Here is a 15,045-nt window from a genome sequence, read left to right on the forward strand (position 1 = left end):
GCTACCACGGCCGGTGCATATCGGGCCAGAGAATCAAACTCAAGGCTATACTCGCGAACACTCCGACCCCTCTGCTGCAGACGTAAAAACCGATCAGCTCGTGCCCGCCGTAACTCTGGTGGCAAAAGGTGGCGGGTGAATGCTGTCACAAACTGATCCCAAGTGGCTGGAGGGGCACCCTCTCCCCTAGACAGCTCCCAAGTCTCATACCAGTGGGTAGCCACATCTCGAAGCCTGTGCGACGCCAGCTCAACCGACTCGGTCTCCGAAGCCCTGACTAGGTCCAGTGAACGTTGCATCCCCCGAATAAAGTCATGGGGGTCCTCATCGGGCTTAGCCCCGAAGAACTCTGGAGGGCCACACAACAGAAACTCCCGAACTCGCAGGCTGTCCCGCCTGTCATCATCATCATCATCTCTACGCCCGCGTCTGCGAGCCTGCCCTGCTACCAACGTAGTCAGCAACTGCACAGCCTCTCTCAGGGTCCGGTCCTCCGCCCCTGGCTGAAGAGCTGGAGTCTCAGGTGCGGGTACACGGACCTCTGGAGCTGCCGATGGTCCTACTCCAGGCTGTACTGGTGGGGGTGTAGCAGACCCCTCAGACTGTGGCACATCCTCAGGCAAATCATAAACACGAGCCCGGGTAGCTCGCTGTGCCTGGCTAGTCTCCCCAATCCTCGCCTTGCCCTTCTGGGCTGCCGTTGCCTTCTTCGGAGGCATCACTGCAAACACGAAGGCGAGTCAGATCAAAATTATCCTAATAGCACAGCTCTATCGCACGATCTAAGATTTCAAAGAAAGTAACATCCTAAATGCCCTGTAGCTTCCCACTTATAGACGTGGTGCACAACACATCGATAAACAAGACTCTACGAGACACGGCCTGTAGACATTCCGAGAACAAACCGCACTGATACCACTTTTGTCACGACCCAGCCCCGTGGGCCGCGACTGGCACCCTACCTGGGTACCCAGACCAAATCGCATATTCATTTCCGAGTCCAAACTTATTTCAGAATTTTTCAAAAGTTATATCAAACATAATTTATATCGAAAATATGTCTTAAGCGGTCGTATCAAATCAAACTCAAACAAAGCGGCGGAAATAGGCATCGCCGGTCAAAATGCAAATATATACAGAAGGGCCATTTGGGGCCATCATATCAAACAGACCGCTTTAAGACCCGAAAACAAAATCAGACAACACACACATAGGACCCTCGCCCCACAAAGATGACTACAGGCCTCTACGAATTCAAAACATAACATATGGCGAGACAGGGCCCCGCCGTACCCAAACTGTCAAATGTACAAAGTATATACAGAGTAGAGGAGTCTGTACCAAGAGTGGACTCCGGACCAAGTGAGAGTACTCCGGAAAGCAGGAAGTGAAGCCTACTGCGGAGGATCACCGATGTCTGCACCTGCGGGCATAAAACGCAGCCCCCGGAGAGAGGGGGTCAGTACGGAATATGTACTGAGTATGTAAAGCACGGAGTACAGAATTATGGATCAAAACCGAAAGCAAATCAAATGTCAAAGTGGGGTACAAACTGGTATGTCAAAAATCTGTATCGGAATCATATACATATATTTTATGCAAATAAAAATCATGCAAACGCTTAAGAACGTGGTCGCCACTCCGACGCTGGCGCCACACACAGCATAACACCAGAAGGTTTCAAATCTCCGTACATCCCCGATCATAATCATAATCATCGGTGAGCGTATCGCATCCCGAGCCATATCACAGCATAACTCCAAACGGAACCCGGCCCTATGGCGAAGCCTTGGGAACCGTAACACAGCATACGGCCGAATTATCATAAAACGCACGAATCAAAACCGGCCCGGGAACCGGTGAACGAAGTCATAATAAGGCACGAGCGGAGTCGTGAGCAAACAAATGCAAATCGTATTTCGAAATAGTCTTTCAAAGCAAAGTGAACTCATAAGTCATTTTAGAATACAAAGTAGTCGAATACTTAGCCGACATAAAGTTTCATTTTGCAAAACGTTTCCAAAATGGTCCATATAGTTCGGAACATAGATTAGCGCATCGAATAGTCCAAACATACCCCGTAGGAGGATGTTCCAAAGATCGGAAGTGGTACTTTCAACTTTATTCTCAAAGGTGGCCCGAAGGGCAAATCGGGCATTTTGGGGTAGCGGACCCACCTCGAGTCGAAGTGAGGTGGCGAACATATTTTTACGAGCAGTTATACGCCAAGGGTCATACATAATCATTTCTAGGTTACCCGACCACACTTCGATAGGTTTCGGACGAATAGTGGCATTCTAGCCAAAAGGGAGCCTTTAGGCTTCAATCGAATTGAATGAATAGTAACTTTCCTGTGGATCGGGTTTCGAGGAGCAGAAATGCTCCGGAAGGTCTCATATTCAACTAACACCCTAAGATATGCCAAATAAAGAATTGGGAAGCTTTACATACCTCTCAGATGTCGTAAGCTCCTCCAAAAGTCCCGCCCCGTTTCGTCAAAAATCTGCAAATGGTCAAAGTTACCAATTGAGATTCTTAGGCTAAAAATTGCCTTTAATTTCATTTTTGCCTACCGAAATTTCGGCAGCATTTCCCCTATAAATCTAACATCCCCGAGGCGTAGCTCGGCTCAAATTAACCAACCACAACAGCCCACACATCAACAACCAAACCAAACAACAATCAAACCATTCTAGCTTTAAAGTTCTACATGATTTCTAAAGTTGGCAACTTCCATTCAAACTTTCAAAATCCCAATTCTATATTCACATAATTGTATTCATTTACCCATCCAACACTAGCCAAACACATTTCAAATTCAATCTAAGTCATACACTAAATTGCACCAAAATCAATAAATTTCCATAGTTCTTCAAAATATCAAAATTTCACGACGAACATTCTAACTAACGTCGTTTCATTCCGAATTCATCCATATCATTAAAAAGTCATATCTAAAGTCTCTAGTACCCAAAATATACATTGATATACATAAAGATACCAAGGATATACACTTTCCGATAACATCCGAATTCGTTTTCCACCGCCAATTTAATTCAACAATCACTCATTTACGATATAAGGATCACAACAACACATTATGCCAACTTAAACAAGATCAATTCAAGTCACTTCTTTCTTCCATAACTCACGGCCAAACACACTACACACACACACCCACGACTTTCTATTTACGTTAAAATTACGGGATCTCCATCTACTTCCAATGCTTAACACATTCACCTCAAATCTATAACATAAAAGGGACAAAACTCATACCTTTTCTTGAAACCCCGACTTGTCGCAATCGTCGATCTTACGCCAAACTAATTATACCCCGTTGAAGAGGGCCTTGAGTACTTCACAAATATGTAGAAGCCAAGATTTTTGGATCACACACAAGCTTGGAATTTTTTTTTTCTCTTCCTTATTGCTCTCGGCCGAAGCCCTTCTTTTATTGGTGTTCTTGATTTATGATTTGATTCTTGGATATTTCTAAGTGTGATCTTAGTATATATCCACTTATGGGGTCATGTGCATAGCACATTCCCCTTTTAAAATGGATTTGGGCCACACTATGGCCGGCCCCCATTTTTCCTTTGGGCTTCAATTGTAATTTTTTTTTTCTTTGGCCCACTTCTTGAAAAGTCCCGATTTGTAATTCCCGAAACTAATTTCCGAAATTCCAAATTTATCCTCGGCCTTCCCCGAGGTCTTAGCATTAAAGATTTCACAACCAACATAGTCCTATTCGCAAAAATTAAATTAGGTCCTTCCAACACCCGAGTCATAATTATTTCTCGATTTCCAATTGTGCGAAAACACGGGGCCTAACATGAATAAGGTGACACTAAAGAACAAATGTCCTGTCCCAAGGATTGATGATTTGTTTGATCAACTACAGGGTGCCAAGTAGTTTTCCAAAATAGACTTGAGGTCAGGTTATCACCAAGTGAGAGTTAGAGAAGAAGATATTCCCAAAACAGCTTTCAGAACGAGATATGGCCACTATGAGTTCCGAGTGATGTCGTTTGGGTTGACTAATGCTCCGGCAGTGTTCATGAATTTGATGAATAATGTATTCAGGCCCCTTTTGGATTTATTTGTGATAGTATTCATTGACGATATTCTGGTATACTCTCGCACAGAATCAGAACATGCAGATCATTTACGTATTGTTCTTGGAATTCTTCTAACCCGAGAATTGTATGCAAAATTTTCAAATTGCGAGTTTTGGCTGAATTCTGTGACATTTCTGGGTCATGGTATTTCAGATGATGGCATTCGAGTTGCTACTCAGAAAATTGAAGCCGTGAAGACTTGGCCAAGGCCTACGATACCTACATAAGTCCATAGTTTTCTGGGATTGGCAGGGTACTAAAGAAGGATCGTAGAGGGATTTTCCTCTATTTCAGCCCCATTGACTAAGCTAACCCAGAAGTCAGCTAAGTTTCAGTAGAATGACGCTCTTGAACGCAGTTTTCAAGAGTTGAAGGAAAGATTAACTTCAGCTCCGGTCTTAACGCCCCAGAAGGGCCGGATGGCTATGTTGTATATTGTGATGCTTCCGGTGTTGGGTTAGGATGTGTGTTAATGCAGCACGGTAGAGTCATTGCGTATGCTTCGAGACAGCTGCGGAAACATGAAAAGAACTACCTAATTCATGATCTCGAATTGGCTGCAGTCATTCATGCATTAAAAATGTGGAGACATTACTTATATGGCGTGCATGTCGATATTTATACAGATCACAAGAGTCTTCAGTATATTTTCAAACAGAAGGAGTTGAATCTGCGACAGAGGCGGTGGTTAGAATTATTGAAAGATTATGATGTGAGCATTTTATACCACCCCGGAAAAGCAAATGTAGTAGCTGATGCGCTTAGCCGCCAATCAATGGGCAGCCGATCAATGGGAAGTTCCTCCGGGAAAGAGAGAGATAATTCAGGAGCTTCATTAGCTAGATAATCTTGGAGTACGTGTAATTGATTCGGGTAGTGCAGGAATCGATATTAACGATCCTACAGTTTCGTCCCTGAATATGGAAGTGATAAAGCGACAATATGAAGATCCTCAGCTGAGTCATTATAGAGACGTATTTAATGAAAAAGAGAAGTCCCCATTTGAAACTTCTAAGGATGGAATTCTCATATACCGAGGCAGGTTATGTGTTCCGAATGTCGCAGAATTGCGCCGTCGAATTCTAGAGGAAGCTAATTATTCTCGGTATTCTATTCACCCAGGTGCAACGAAGATGTATCATGATCTCAAGTGGATATATTGGTGGGATGGCATGAAGAGAGACATAGCAGAATTTGTAGCTCAATTTCCAAATTGCCAGCAAGTGAAAATCAAACATCAAAAGCCAGGAGGGGTATTGCAAGCAATGGAAATCCCTACTTTGAAATGGGAAGTCATCAACATGGATTTTATTGTTGGGTTACCTCGTTCCCGAGGAAATTATGATTCCATATGGGTGATCGTGGACAGACTCACGAAAGCAGCTCATTTTCTTTCGGTCAGAACCACATACTCAGCAGAAGATTATGCAAGGTTGTATCTCAAAGAAATTGTATGACTCCATGGTATTCCCATATCCATAATCACAGATAGAGGAGCGCAATTTATAGCCAAGTTCTAGAAATCCTTCTAAAAAGGTCTAGGTACTCAAGTAATGTTTAGCACGGCATTTCATCCGCAGACTGATGGGCAAGTTGAACGTACTATCTAGACCTTGGAGGATATGCTAAGAGCATGTGTTCTAGATTTCGGTGGTAACTGGGATGATCACTTACCTCTTATTGAGTTTGCATACAACAATAGTTAACATTCCAGTATTGAGATGGCCCAGTATGAAGCTCTATATAGAAGAAAGTGTAGATCCCCAATTGGGTGGTTTGAAATAGGAGAAGTACAGCTAATAGGCCCTGAGTTGATTCAGCAAGCGGTAGAAAAAGTCAAGGTGATCCGAGATCGATTGTTGATAGCCTAAAGTCGACAAAAATCATATGCAGACAACCGCCGGCGAGACTTAGAGTTTCAAGTTGATGATTGGGTATTTTTGAAGGTGTCGCCAATGTAAGGGGTGATGAGATTTGGCAAGAAAGGGAAATTAAGTCCTCGATACGTTGGACCTTATAAGATTATCCGCAAAGTGGGTCATGTGGCTTACGAATTGGACTTGCCTTCAGAGCTTGAATCAGTCCATCCAGTTTTTCATGTCTCAATGCTCCGCCAGTGTGTTGGAGATCCTACAAGAATTGTCCCAATAGATAATGTCCAAGTGACAGAAAAGCTAGCATATGAAGAAATGCCCATTGCCATATTAGACAGGCAAGTACGAAAACTTCGAAATAAGGAAGTAGCTTCAGTCAAAGTCTTGTGGCAAAATAACAACCAAGAAGAAATGACTTGGGAGGCGGAAGAGAAAATGAAATTCAAATACCCGCACTTATTCCAACCCCTATAAAAGACTCAAGATGAAACATTAACATTATGAGGTACGTATGCTTTCTTTTCATGCTTTTGGTCGTATGTGGCCAATTTATATTGCTATTGTGTTGTGGCCCTGTGAGGCAATATTATTATGGGTTGTTGTGATAGGGTGGTAGTTCCATATTACAGGGGACGCTCTGGCAAAATTTTCGTAGAATTCCCGAGTGTTTAACATTCGAGGACGAATGTTCCAAAAAGGGGGGAAGAGTGTTACACCTTGGAAATTTTATGTCATCGTGTAGTGAATGAACTACTGTGAGCTTAAGGATAACAGGAAGTTCTTAGGACTATAAGAAGGATAATTAGTGGTCTTAGAATGCATACGTTATGATTTTGAAGTCATATGAATTGACAAAAATAAGGATTAGTAAGGGCAAGTGGAGTATAAGTGGGGTATAGGAAAGGTTTCGTAAATTATTGTGTTAAGAATTGTTTGGTAAGGCCTTGAGGGCGAGTTATATGGATGTTTAGATCATTAATGAAGCAATAAACAAGTGTTAATAAGGTTTTACAAGAATTGAAGATTAAACGAAATGACGAGGACAACTTCGGAAAAACTGTTAGTTACGCGACCACGTTATACGGATCGTGGAATATTATACGGACCGTATAATGGTCCGTATAACCCAACAGCAGAAATGTTTTCAAGGGAGGTGAACGACGGACACTTATACGGAGTGTATAATGTTATACTGACCGTATAAGTGGTCCGTATAAGTCCCGACGGACTGATTAAGTTGCAACTATTAATACATTTTCCCACTTTATTTTCTCATTCTTTCCACTTCTCCACTTCTCTCAAAACTTCTAGAATATTCCATACATATCATTTTCAAGAATACAAGGGAAATCAAAGGTTAATACCATAAATTCAAGTGAATAGAGTGCAAGGAAGCTCTTTGGAGTTGCTAGAGTCAAGAAATCCCTTGGAAGTTGAAGCTAGGGTTTTCTTCAAGTGAAGTATTGCTACCCAAAACCTGTTCCTACGCATTCAAAGGTGAGTTTCATGATTATTCCATGTTTTTTAAGGTATTGAAAAGTTGAAACACTTGGATTATGGAAGAAGATGGAAAATGGATTACAAAAGATGAGATTAGTGGCAATTGTGAATAGTAAATTAATATGAATCATGAATATTGATGTGTTGTGATTGTAATTACGTTATTAATGATGTTAAGGGCATGAGAGAAACATTATATGAGAATGAATGTAACGTTGTAGTATGATTATGATTATGGATGACCTTGAGAGGAAATTGTAGGAATTGGATAATGATGAATTTGACTAAAGTCATTGATGATGATATTATGAATTTATTATTGACGTTTGGGAGTTGAAATATGATATGGGGAAAGTAGTAGAAACAAAGGAGATGCTGCTCAATTTTCTATAGCTTTAGTTCAAACACGCTTATGTTGTTGATTATCTAATATGAGTATGAACTCTCTTTAAGGTAGAAACGTGAATAGTTAAGAGGAACGTTCAAGCGATAGAGTAGCTAGACGAAAGGTATGTGAGGCTAGTCCTTTCTTTCTAAGGCATGATTTTTCCTTTCCTCTTCATGATTCTCCTACATTCCGGAAAACTAAGAGTCTATGTTCATGAATAGCCATATAAGATAAGAGATATATTATGAGCCCAATAATAATAATGATGAGTTTAAGTCTAAAGATTCTAGAGTTCATGATATGATGTCCCTACAAAGTTAATGATGTTGTTCATTGTATACACTCACCTTATATACTATTTCCTTCAAGGTGAGGCAGAATGCTTATAAATGTTCCATAATGGAATCGGGGGTTCACGACCTTATGTAACCCCGAAAAAGTATAGCTGTCTTTGAGTTTCTATGCATGCATTATGATGATGTTACACCGCGCCTACCTGTGTTCATGCCCACAGGTAGTCAGGGAGGTGATCGGAACTCGTAGAAGTCATCAGCAGATCTACAAGAGCACTCCATTATTCCGGAGGTGCTATTTGGTTTTTTTTTTTGTGTATATATATATATATATATATATATATATGTATGTATTCTTGTCCCGTCCCAATGTTTAGTACTCTAGTAGAGGCTCGTAGATACCCATGTGTGGGTAGTATGGTCTCACAATGCTACTATTGTATATGTATATATTATTTTAATAGCCGAAGGGCTTATATATGTAAAAGTGATTATGTTTCCAATTGAAAAATGATTTTCTTATGATTTGATTATGATGAGTAATAGAATGAGTGGTGCTCGGTGGTTAGCCCCGGGTGCCCGTTATGGCCCCTAGTCGGGTCGTGACAGAAAGCTTGACTCTCGTACACAGTTTTTGATCGGTTGCCCAAGAAAACAGTTCCACGTATGCTCCGCATGACTTGAATTCGGCTTTTTCTTCCGTCCATGGTAGCTTCTTGCTCGTCTCTAAATGCTATTCATGCGTGTTAGTTTTAAAATTTTGATTTTAACGTTGCCATACCTGAGCAGCATTTGCCATTTTGTTGATGTTGTCTTATTAACTTCCGATGTCATGTTCGTTTTTTCGCAAATGCTTGTCTGTCTTCTTTCTTTTCTCATGTAAGTGTGTGCTTTTAGTGTATTTCTTGAAAAAAATGATCTACTTTGGATAATAATCACGATACTTTGGCCGACTCTTTTCTCATCATTTTCATATGTTTTCATTGTTCAATGATAACTTCCGTTGGGATCTGGGTCGGGTCGTACCGTATCTCTGGTGAACCTACACACCCCAGTCCATTTGTCATTTTCGTAAGCATGATGCTACTAATGAAAATTATGTTTTCAAGTGCGGGGTCATTCTTGTTTCTTATGAAATCCACCACCCCTGAAAATTTGGACTCAAATCATTTTCACACACTGCGGTGACTGTTGCAAATCTGGTTTCGACTGCATCGTTATCCTCTTACGAAGTCTGCGGTATAGCAGTTCAGGACTACATCACTTATAGTCAAAAATTCCCAAATGTAGATTGTACATCCGGGTGCAGTATCATATTCCTTTCATGATGACTACTAACCTCTGTGTTCAGAATTACAACATTTAGTCAGAATATTGAAGTTAACTACTACATACTCAAGTGTGGAGCCATTTCTCATGACTACTGGAGGTGGAAAAATGTGTAAAAAATATGGTTATCCGTGGGTTTGATACCCAACCCAGTTAAAATGGGTCCAATATGAGTCAACCCATATTATCCACTTAAAATATAGGTAAATAAAGCAGCAATGTGAGCCTATACCGAGGAAGAATCTAACGTATATTGATGGTATTCCAATGGTGAAGTGGACCGAGCCTGAAATCAAAAGAATGAAGATATTGGAAGACCTTCAACATGCAGTAATTGGCAAATTTTCACATGGGTTGCCTGAGTTGGAAGAACTACGCAACATTATACCATCACAATGTGGTTTAAAAGGTGACTGTAAGGTTGGTTTATTTAGGCCAAGACATGTATTGATCAGATGCTCACTGATGGAAGATTTTATCAATCTTACATCCAAAGGAGCATATTATTTGAAGGCTAAACATGGTTTTACTTATCAGATGAGGCCCCTTATTTATGATTCTATGTTCAAAGTGGATGAATAAACATCTTAGGCAATGGCGTGGATTTCTTTTCCAAACTTATTACCTACTTTCTTTGTCAAAGAATCTTTGTTTACTATGGCTTCTGCTATTGGAAAGCCTTTACAGTTGGACTTGGCAACCATAAACAAGACTCGACCTAGTTGTGCTAGAGTCAAGGTCCAAGTTGATCTTCTTGCTGAATTACCTCAGTTTCTGATGTTGGAAATAGAGGATGAGGATACAAAAGACATCAGGAAGATGAAAGTCAAAATTCAATATGATTTCTTACCAAAATATTGTACTGAATGTAAGTTCTAGGCCATTCTAGAGATGAGTGTAGAATCTTTCATCCTGAAAAGAAGAAAACAACAGATGTTGAGGTTACAAGCTCAGATAAAGGGGTGAAGGATACAGGAAATCAAGAGGCACAAACTGTTAAGGATAAAGGCAAGCATGAGGCACGTAGAAGGTATCATGGCAGAAATTATCATATGGTGACGTTTGTCCCGAAAACTAACAGTTCTGATAAGGTGAATGAAAGCAAAGTTGAGAATGCTGATGCAAAGAAAAATGCTGATTCAGAAGTACAAGTTGTGGTGCAAAACAAATTTGATGTTTTAAACACTGTGAAAGAAGGTGAGATACGAAGTACAAATACATCCACAGCTGAGGGGGAGAATTCTAATGCAAATGGAAACAAGGATGGTCAAAGTAATCAGGTGGAGACTAGGCTGAATAATGCAGATATGGAACAAACAAATGTGGATAACACTACTCAAGTTTCCACACAAGGTCAGCAAATTCATCAGGAAGTTATGCCAGGCATTACTTAGGAAAAAGAAATTCATAACTCATGGGCTGATAAGGTGGAGGAAAAGGAATTGAATACAGGAGAAAGGCAACAGGAAGATGAAGAACAAGATAATACTGATGGAGACTCTAGTAAAAAGGACAGTGTGGAAGAATCATATCATGGTGGCACCAATACAACATAAAAGGGAACAAGTTTGAAGCATGTAGAGATTCCAGACAAAGAGGAGGTGCAAAAACAAGAGGTTCATCCAGATCATGATGAACATGTGGCTTTTGATGATACAGGATTAGATGGAGTAAAAGAGGCTACAGAGGGTTCTCCCTCAGTGATAATTCATAATCCTGTGGAAAGAGAAGAAAAAGTGCAGGAAAATGTGCAATCAATAGAGGCAACAGTAGTAGATGCCACAACTGACAAGATGAAGGAGCAGATGTATGTGGAGCAAGATGTAGATCCACCAGATCATCCTTCCTCAGAAAAGGCAATGGTGATTTCACATACTGAGCATAACATGTGACATTTTGTAGAAAGTCTTCCCTAGTCAAAGAACTACATGGCCTGATCTCTCATAATATAGATGGCTTGGAAGTAAAGGAGGATGTCAGAGATTTCCACAAAGAGGACAAGGAGGAGAATATTAAGAAAATTAAGGAAAACATTTTTAAGCAGGCTGATATATGTCCTAATAGCAAGTCTAACAATAAGGGTCAGAAGAAAGGCAAGAAGAATGCTATTGACAAGCAAATTCCACTCAGGGTAGTACCAAAGAGGAATGCTACTAAATCTAATGTTAAATGATGTTGAAGTCATTCATTTGGAACATTAGGTCAGTGAAGACACAAAAACCCTTTCATAGGGTACAAATGTTAAACAGACATCACAAATTCTTTTTGATTCTTCTCATGGAACCATTTCAACAGGTCAGGACAATAAACCATTATAGAAGGAGGTTGGCATGTGCTTAGCCAATGCCAACTGTAATGGTAAAATATGGTACTTTGTGGCTGATAATATAGATGTAGAAGTTCTGATTGATTCCCCTCTGCAGATTACTTTGAAGCTGTTTTTACAAGATTTGAATCAGCATCTTATTACTACTTTAGTATATGCTAAATATAGTGCTTCTGAAAGTCTAGAGTTGTGGGAGGATATCTATCATCTTTCCAATACCTTATCTTGTTCCTGGTTAATAGGAGGAGACTTCAATGTGTTTCTGAATGATGAAGAAAAGACAGGGGGTAATCTTATTCAACCTCAGGATATAGAAGACTTTGCTTTTTGCATAAACTCTTGTGATCTTGAAGAGGTAAACTTTAAGGGTAGTCCCTTCACTTGGTGGAATGGAATAGCAGATGAAGCATGTATTTTTGAGAGATTGGATAGGATGTTGGTGAATTCACTGCTTCTGGACAATTTGGAAATATTGAAGTGGAACATCTTGCAAGAACTGGATCAGATCATGCTCCACTTCTTTGTACCTATGGTGATAAGCATCAGAATTAGGTCAGACCTTTTCAATTTCTATCATTTTGGATAGAGCATGCATCTTTCCTGGATACAGTCAGGCTGAATTGGTCCACTTGGGAGCATGAGGATCCTTTCATAAACTTCAAAAGCAAGATGAAAAAGCTGAAAGAAGTGTTATCCAAATGGAGCAAGGAAGTGTTTGGTGATATATTCAAACAGCTGATCATAAGGGAGGAAATAGTCAGATTAAATGAACAGTTGTTTGACGAAAATCTAAGCCAAGTAAATAGAATGGTTTTGCAGAAAGCTCAGGCTGAGGCTAAGAGATATTTGCATTATGAAGAATAGTACTGGAGACAAAAATCAGGCCTGGATTGGTTTGTAGATGGAGACAAAAATACTAGATTTTTCATAATCTAGTAAAGGGAAGAAGGAAGAAACTGCAGATCAAAAGAATTCAAAATTCAGATGGTTCATGGATTGAGGATGATGAGCAAATGGCAGATGAGGCTGTGCACTTTTACTCTCAACAATTTTCACAAGAAGAGTTAATTGGAGATGAAAATTTGTTGTCACTCTTTCCTGTTTTTATTGATCAAAATAGAAATGATCTACTGTGTCAAATGCCTAGAGTTGATGAAGTCAAAAAAGCTGTTTTCAACCTTGGTGGATCAAGTGCTAGTGGACCTGATAGTTTTCCTGGAATTTTCTATCAGACATGTTGGGACATTATTAGCTTGGATGTATACAAGGTGGTGGTGGCTTTCTTTTAGGGTCATACTCTTCCAAAGTTACTTACTCACACAAATCTTGTTCTACTACCAAAGAAGGAGTTCGTTCAAAGTTAGTCAGACTTAAGGCCTATAATTTTAAGTAATTTTATCAACAAAGTGATGTCAAGAGTGGTTCATGATAGATTGGAAGTTGTGCTACCTCAGTTGATATCTATTAATCAAGCAGGTTTTGTACAAGGGAGAAGCATTATTGAGAATGTGCTATTGGCACAAGAAATAGTGACAGACATCAGAAAAAGGGGCAAACCAGCAAATGTAGTGATCAAATTGGACATGGCAAAAGCCTATGATAGAGTATCTTGGTCATATTTGATAAAAGGTACTCAGCAGAATGGGATTTGCTAGTCAATTCATTGACATGATTTGGAGGTTGATTGCAAATAACTGTATTCCATCCTTTTCAATGGTCAGGCCAAAGGATTTTTCCATTCAACCAGGGCTGTCAATAAGGTGATCCACTTTCACCCGCACTGTTCATCTTATCAACAGAGGTGTTATCAAGAGCTCTAAATGCAGAATTTGACAATGCTGAATATGTGGGCTATGACATGCATAAATGGAGTAAAAATATCAATCATCTGGCTTATGCAGATGATACTATAATATTTGCATCTGCAGAAGGGGAGTCATTGAAGAGAATTATGAAGATACTGCAGGATTATGAGGCAATTTCAGGTCAACTGATCAATAAAGGCAAGAGTTCCTTTTATATGCATCTTAATATTTCTGGTGCACTGTCTCAGCAGGTGGAGCAGATTACAGGCTTTAAAAGGGATCAATTTCCATTAAAATACTTGGGATGCCCTATATTTCATTCAAGGAGGAAAAAGGTATATTACAGTGACCTAATCAAGAAGGTGAAAACAAGCTGCAAAATTGGAAAGGAAAATTGCACTCTTTTGGTGGAAAAGCAGTTCTTATCAATTGTGTGCTTCAGAATATTCCAATATACATGCTGTTAGCTATTGTTCCCACAAAATATACCATTAATTAGCTTCATAAAATCTTTGCAAGGTTTTACAGGAGTACTAAGGAAGAAGGTAAAAGCAGGCACTGGTCTTCTTGGGACAAGGTTTGTTTACAAAATGAAGAAGGAGGATTAGGATTCAGATCTCTAGATGATGTGTCTAAGGCCCTTTTTGCCAAATTATGGTGGAGATTTCGAATATCAAATACATTATGGTAAGTCTTCATGTGGAATAAATATTGCAAGAAGAAGAAGCCTACAGAAGTGCAGTGGAAAGGTGGATCACAAGTGTGGAAAAAAATGATAGAAGCAAGGGATCAAGTGGATCAACAGATATGGTGGGAACCTAGAAATGGAGCATGTGATGTATGGGAAGATAATTGGACTAAACTTGGTTCACTCAAATAGGTAATACCACCAGATTTTCAGATTGACACCAGCATTGAAAAGTATCACACTTAATGAATGCAGAAGGCTTGGATATATAGAAATTGCATCACAAACTACCAAGTAATGTGTGTGGTCATATCCTACAAGAGTTGAGTATAGTTGAGCATTTAGAGGGGAAAGATAAAGCCTGGTGGATTGCTAGTACTACAGGAGATTTCACTGTAGGGAGTGCTTGGAATTTGCTCAGGAAAAAGGCTCAAACATCAGCTCACTTTTAAAAATTGTGGTTCAAAGGAGTTTCATTCAAAATATCATTCTTCCTTTGGAGATTTTGGAAGTTTAAAATACCAGTTAATGATGTACTAAAGAGAATGAATATCAGCATTTTATCTAGATGTAGATGCTATCTGAACCCTCATCAGGAGGAGACAGTTCAACATCTATTCCTAACATGTGAATTTGCAGCACAAATTTGCCAATATTACAATGCTGCTGTGGGGATAATTGTTCCAAGGATTCAGATTCATCAGACAGTAGTGCAATGGTG

At 39.8% G+C, this 15,045-nt stretch overlaps 2 protein-coding genes across 2 annotated transcripts; both read left to right on the forward strand.

The window, feature by feature from the left end:
- The first annotated feature begins 11,835 nt into the window (after positions 1-11,835).
- LOC132601490 (uncharacterized) lies at positions 11,836-13,120 on the forward strand. Its single transcript, XM_060314573.1, has 3 exons — positions 11,836-12,383; positions 12,446-12,629; positions 12,773-13,120. Exons 1-3 carry the CDS (start codon positions 11,836-11,838, stop codon positions 13,118-13,120), a joined length of 1,080 nt encoding a protein of 359 aa, XP_060170556.1.
- Positions 13,121-13,240: 120 nt separating this feature from the next.
- On the forward strand, positions 13,241-14,516 carry LOC132601491 (uncharacterized). The gene is made up of 4 exons (XM_060314574.1): positions 13,241-13,460; positions 13,631-14,069; positions 14,165-14,264; positions 14,355-14,516. Exons 1-4 carry the CDS (start codon positions 13,241-13,243, stop codon positions 14,514-14,516), a joined length of 921 nt encoding a protein of 306 aa, XP_060170557.1.
- The last annotated feature ends 529 nt before the right edge of the window (positions 14,517-15,045 follow it).

The sequence above is a fragment of the Lycium barbarum genome, chromosome 7 (genome assembly GCF_019175385.1).
Source record: "Lycium barbarum isolate Lr01 chromosome 7, ASM1917538v2, whole genome shotgun sequence".
In the NCBI taxonomy this organism is placed as follows: Eukaryota; Viridiplantae; Streptophyta; class Magnoliopsida; order Solanales; family Solanaceae; genus Lycium; species Lycium barbarum.

Excerpts from the sequence above, each read along its gene's own strand:
- LOC132601490 (XM_060314573.1), top strand. The coding sequence starts at position 11,836 with ATGTGCTTAGCCAATGCCAACTGTAATGGTAAAATATGGTACTTTGTG. Across the intron at positions 12,384-12,445 it reads GTGATAAGCATCAGAATTAG|GCTGAATTGGTCCACTTGGG; the intron begins GTCAGACCTTTT and ends GGATACAGTCAG. Across the intron at positions 12,630-12,772 it reads TTGACGAAAATCTAAGCCAA|GGAAGAAGGAAGAAACTGCA; the intron begins GTAAATAGAATG and ends AATCTAGTAAAG.
- LOC132601491 (XM_060314574.1), top strand. The coding sequence starts at position 13,241 with ATGTCAAGAGTGGTTCATGATAGATTGGAAGTTGTGCTACCTCAGTTG. Across the intron at positions 14,070-14,164 it reads AAGCAGTTCTTATCAATTGT|GAGTACTAAGGAAGAAGGTA; the intron begins GTGCTTCAGAAT and ends AAGGTTTTACAG. Across the intron at positions 14,265-14,354 it reads GATTCAGATCTCTAGATGAT|AAGAAGAAGCCTACAGAAGT; the intron begins GTGTCTAAGGCC and ends AAATATTGCAAG.